The sequence below is a fragment of the Vicia villosa genome, linkage group LG3, assembly GCF_029867415.1.
Source record: "Vicia villosa cultivar HV-30 ecotype Madison, WI linkage group LG3, Vvil1.0, whole genome shotgun sequence".
Lineage (NCBI taxonomy): Eukaryota > Viridiplantae > Streptophyta > Magnoliopsida > Fabales > Fabaceae > Vicia > Vicia villosa.
The window spans coordinates 94,633,265-94,637,870 of record NC_081182.1 but is presented as its reverse complement, the minus strand read 5'-3'; the positions used below and the strand labels follow the sequence as shown (position 1 = coordinate 94,637,870).

General features: G+C 30.1%; 1 protein-coding gene across 1 annotated transcript; it reads right to left on the bottom strand.

The window, feature by feature from the left end:
* Nucleotides 1-2,171: 2,171 nt before the first annotated feature.
* LOC131656368 (uncharacterized) lies at nt 2,172-4,380 on the bottom strand. The gene is made up of 4 exons (XM_058926101.1): nt 4,084-4,380; nt 3,690-3,828; nt 3,406-3,539; nt 2,172-3,222 (listed from the first exon to the last, which is right to left on the bottom strand). The coding sequence occupies exons 1-4, from the start codon at nt 4,278-4,280 to the stop codon at nt 2,394-2,396; spliced, it is 1,299 nt and encodes a 432-aa protein (XP_058782084.1). The 5' UTR covers nt 4,281-4,380; the 3' UTR covers nt 2,172-2,393.
* Nucleotides 4,381-4,606: the final 226 nt, after the last annotated feature.

Below are 4,606 nucleotides of genomic sequence, written 5' to 3'. Positions count from 1 at the left end.
CTAGTTTTTATAGGCATTTAATTAGAATCTCTTCATTGCACGTGAAGAAATTATGAGTTTTTATAAGTCTTTATGTACAAAATTATTTCTTTTTAAGTTTCTGTTTAAATGACAAATAGTACACACATTTTTTACTAATAATATTTATAAGAGTTAATAGTAGTTTACTCTTGTAATGAGCGTGTTTCGGTTTACTCCCACCATTGCTAAAGACAGGTTTTGACAACGGTTTTTTTGAAAAAACTGTTGCCAAAAGATAAGGAGGGGAAAAAGCCAAATTCGCTAACATTACACGGGATGAATTATTGTTAACCCTATTTATAAAAGTTGTTTGTTTTATATTAAGTTAATAACTATTTAAAGCTTTTTTTACATATTATATATTTTTCAAACGTTTTAATTTATTTTTATTAGAAGTACTTTATTTTGTTTGTGTCTAAATTTTTAATATTTATTTTAGTAGGTTTGTAAAACATTTTAACTATTTTTTACAATCTTTGTAAATTTTATTAATTTTTATTGTTTTACATTTTTTTTCTTTCAATTTTTTATGTTAGAAATATAAATTGTTACAAAATATTAAATTTACTTTCTATTTTTTTCCATTTTAATTTCTATGTATAACAAAATTTTAAATAATTTATACATGTTTCATTTGATATAAATTTTAATAATAAGTAATTAAAATATCAATTGTTAAATTTAACTATTATTTTTATTCCAAAAATGTTATATGCAAATTGATAACTAATTTAATAGATTTGTTATTAAATATAAATATTTAATATATTATTATGATATAAATTATTAAATTATTATGATACAATATTTTAATAATATATTTTAAATTATTAGCTTAAATTATAATAATTATCCGTGGATCGCACAGGTGTACGTCTAATATATATATATATATATATATATATATATATATATATATATATATATATATATATATATATATATATATATATATATATATATATATATATATATATATATATATATATATATATATATATATATATTCATGCAATTTGTTCAAATTTAATTTTTTGTTTGTCAAGCAACTTTTTTAAAACAAACTTTTTCTTCACCTGCCAAATTTAGTAAGACTTATATTACCTGATTTTATAACTCAATTTAGTAAGACTTATATTACCTGATTTTATAACTCACTTACTATGATTTTCTTTTGCTGATACATCGAGTTTAGTAGTTCAACTAATTAGGATAAATCTTCTTCATTTTTACTTGATAATATCATTTTGATTGCAATCTCTTTGTACACTCTCACAAAGTCTCTCGAGTGTTAATGATTTAGATGCGTTAACCGTGTAAAAAAATAACATACTAAACTTGGTTTCATGTTTTTCCAAACATCCATTTGTATGCATTCAAATCTATGTCTTTTGTATTTCATTTACATATTCGGACAAAAAAAAGTATAGGATGATATCAATAGGATGTACACGTGCGTATCCACACCATCACAATTAGTACTGTTTAAAAAAATTGTTGAAGAACTGCTAAACTGCACTGCTGAACTACGGATTGTTGAATCGAGTTGTTGAACTAAACCGAACTGAAGTTAAAATATTTAAATCCTTATGTTTGGTTGGTTAGTAAACCGAATTATGTTGCACAAACAATTTTAGAACCAAATTCAATGATAAACGAGTCGAAACTGAACCGAAGCTAAAAGTAAAAGTACTAAAAACAAGTTTAAAACTTTTTATTCAAAAAATTCAATAAAAAGATTTAGTACGGTTTGAAATTCCGAACCTGTATATGCCAAACTAATAACTTTGATTTTGTTCGGTCATAGATAAATTAAAACGGTTCGATTTGATTCTATTTAAATCATCTTTTATTATAGTTCAATTCGATTCAGTTTTCTAACGAAAATGTATCCTTAAAAAAAAAATTCATCCAAACACTAAGATTGGTAGAAAAAAAAAATGAATTACCTCAAAAAATTGTCTTACTCAAACAAACAATTAATCTTTACTGCGATGAAACTAGATCACCAGAGAGTATTGAGAGTAACATTCTGAATAATTTTTAGTCCAATTTTATAGAGGACTGTAATGAAAAAGATGCATTAAATTCTTGGCATAAACAAAATTAAAAATATGAGGATGAAAAAGATTGCATATTTAAATTAAAAATAGCAAAAACAACAGAAACATCAACTTATTTGTTCCACCTTGCATAAAGAAACAACAACTTATTTGTTCAGGTTTTATTCATTCATCACTCTTACAACATTCAATACCAATGATATATTCTATATGCCATCAGAGAATGACAATAGGGCACACCCCATATTTTTTGGCGAACTCAAATATCCCGGTTCCGCGATACTCCCAACAGATACGGTTCCATACACATTACAGTTGGATGAAGTTAGGGGACATTGTTAAGTCAATAAACTCCGAACTAACTGCAGACGAAACTCTTCTCTTCTTCCTATCTATATCGTTTCTACAGCTAGGAGAAGGCGTAGACAAATCAATTATATCAGCTTGATGGGGCACAAAGAATGCACCTGTTTGCTCAGAAACTGTTTTACTTGACTCGGCATCAGTCTTTTTCATTGAACTTATGAAATCCGATTCCTGAATCACTCCTCTTTTTGACAAAGTTGCCGATGATGCTTTTTCCTTCGGCGATGAGATTGAATCAAACGGTTCAATATGCTCTCGTGAAGAGAATGAATGACCTGGGAGTTCTGTTGGTTCAGATTCTTTGTTCCACTCAAATGGAGTGAACGAATGACTTGGGAGTTCTGTCGGTTCAGATACTTTGTTCCACTCAAATGGAGTAAACGAATGACTTGTTGGTTCTGTCACTTCAGATTCTTTGTTCCACGCAAATGGAGTAAACGAATGACCTGGTGGTTCTGTCGCTTCAGATTCTTTGTTCAACCCAAATGGTTCACCAATGTTTTCCCCATGACTTGGATTTTTTGGCGAATCAGGAGTTATAGAATCATCACATGCATCTAGAACAGAGCCACTTGTGCAAGCATTGTTATCATCAAATTCCAATTCATTGTTACTATCGTCTTCATTCTCTAACAAACCGTCAACTCTTTCAGTATAACATGGAAGTTCATCCATCGAGCCAATCTCAACTGTCATATGCTGCGGCAAGTTTGGGCAACTGGCGCAGTGCTTCATATATTTGGTCGAGAAGAAGTTCACCGTCATATCCATGCTGTGATCATTAATATCATGTCAGTATCTAAAACTAAATCACACCCACTCCAGTAAAAAAGAATGTACATATGTAGCACAGACATTTCAAATTAGTATTTTGTGTGTGTCTGTGTTTGTGCTAGTACTTCATAAATGTACATTTCTTACTCAACAAGTCAATAGCGATAGAGTCGGTACATACCTCTCCCAGGAAGGAAGGGTAAGCATTGTGTATGCAAGTTTGATCTTATTGGCGATTCCTGAGAGGGATTTAAAACCAACAGCTGCTTTTCTTACAGCCAATGATTCAATAGGGTGTTGCCAAGCCCATTCAAACTGCATTTCAAAATAAAAGCATCCCCATGAAAACAATATCTTAAATTTTATCATTTTAAATAGCACAGTATGATTTCTCTGCAATCAATAAACTTGAAACAATTTTGGTGACAAATCCATGATACATAGAAAGCAGTATCAGATTAAAACCTGAAGAGCAGCCACATTTGTTGGAAAGCCATATATACACAAAACCATCTCCCAAGGACGCTTGCTCTTGGTTCTCCAAGCTCCACTCCCAATTTCACCGTTGTGCTGTCTGATCCGGCGCCGCGGGTTCACCGTAAATCTGCAAAACTTATAATCAAATCAATTAAATGAATTAAAAACATAAATACCCACCATTTCTAACAGAAAACAATTAAATTTCTTCTACCAAATCAATACATCAAGAGAATCATCATCACATCACAAACAAACAAAAAAACAGTATAAACCCAGAATTTGTATGAATAAAAAAATAAAAGGGGTGTGGTTAAATTTTGGATTGAATCAAAAGAGATGATAAAAATCAGATTTTGAGAAATGAGAGAGGAACCCTTACCCTATGTAAGTGTGGCCTTTGAAACGGGGGTTGAGAGAGGCCAAGAGATAGCAAGCGAAGAATCCTCCTCCTCCTCCTTCATCAGCTTCGTTTTCGTTATTGTTGTTGTGCTGAAGTTCAATTTGAACATCTTCTTCTTGGTGTGCGACAGAGGATTTAGCGTCGGCTTTAGATCTTGCTGCCCCTTTTCTCTTCATTTTAGTCTAGCGAAATTTGACCGTTGTGAACGAATAGAAAGATGTAAATGTTTGGATTTCACTATAGTGATGATACGTTAGCACTATATTTTATGGCCCGAAATACAAAATATGCTCGTTAATTAAATTAATTAAAGAAAGAAAGAAATAAAAAAACAACCAGAAAGCTAATTTTACAAACAATACAATAAAGAGAATGAAATTGTAGGTCATAGATTAATTTAATTCGTATAAACTAGGGTTAGTTCCATCACCATTTAAAAATGAGTTTGTGTTTTTCTAAACTTAAAAAAAATATGGCTTTGAAAAATTAATATATTTTGGAT

Excerpts from the sequence above, each read along its gene's own strand:
- LOC131656368 (XM_058926101.1), bottom strand. The coding sequence starts at position 4,280 with ATGAAGAGAAAAGGGGCAGCAAGATCTAAAGCCGACGCTAAATCCTCT. Across the intron at positions 3,540-3,689 it reads CAAATGTGGCTGCTCTTCAG|TTTGAATGGGCTTGGCAACA; the intron begins GTTTTAATCTGA and ends TTTGAAATGCAG. Across the intron at positions 3,223-3,405 it reads ACCCTTCCTTCCTGGGAGAG|CATGGATATGACGGTGAACT; the intron begins GTATGTACCGAC and ends TAATGATCACAG.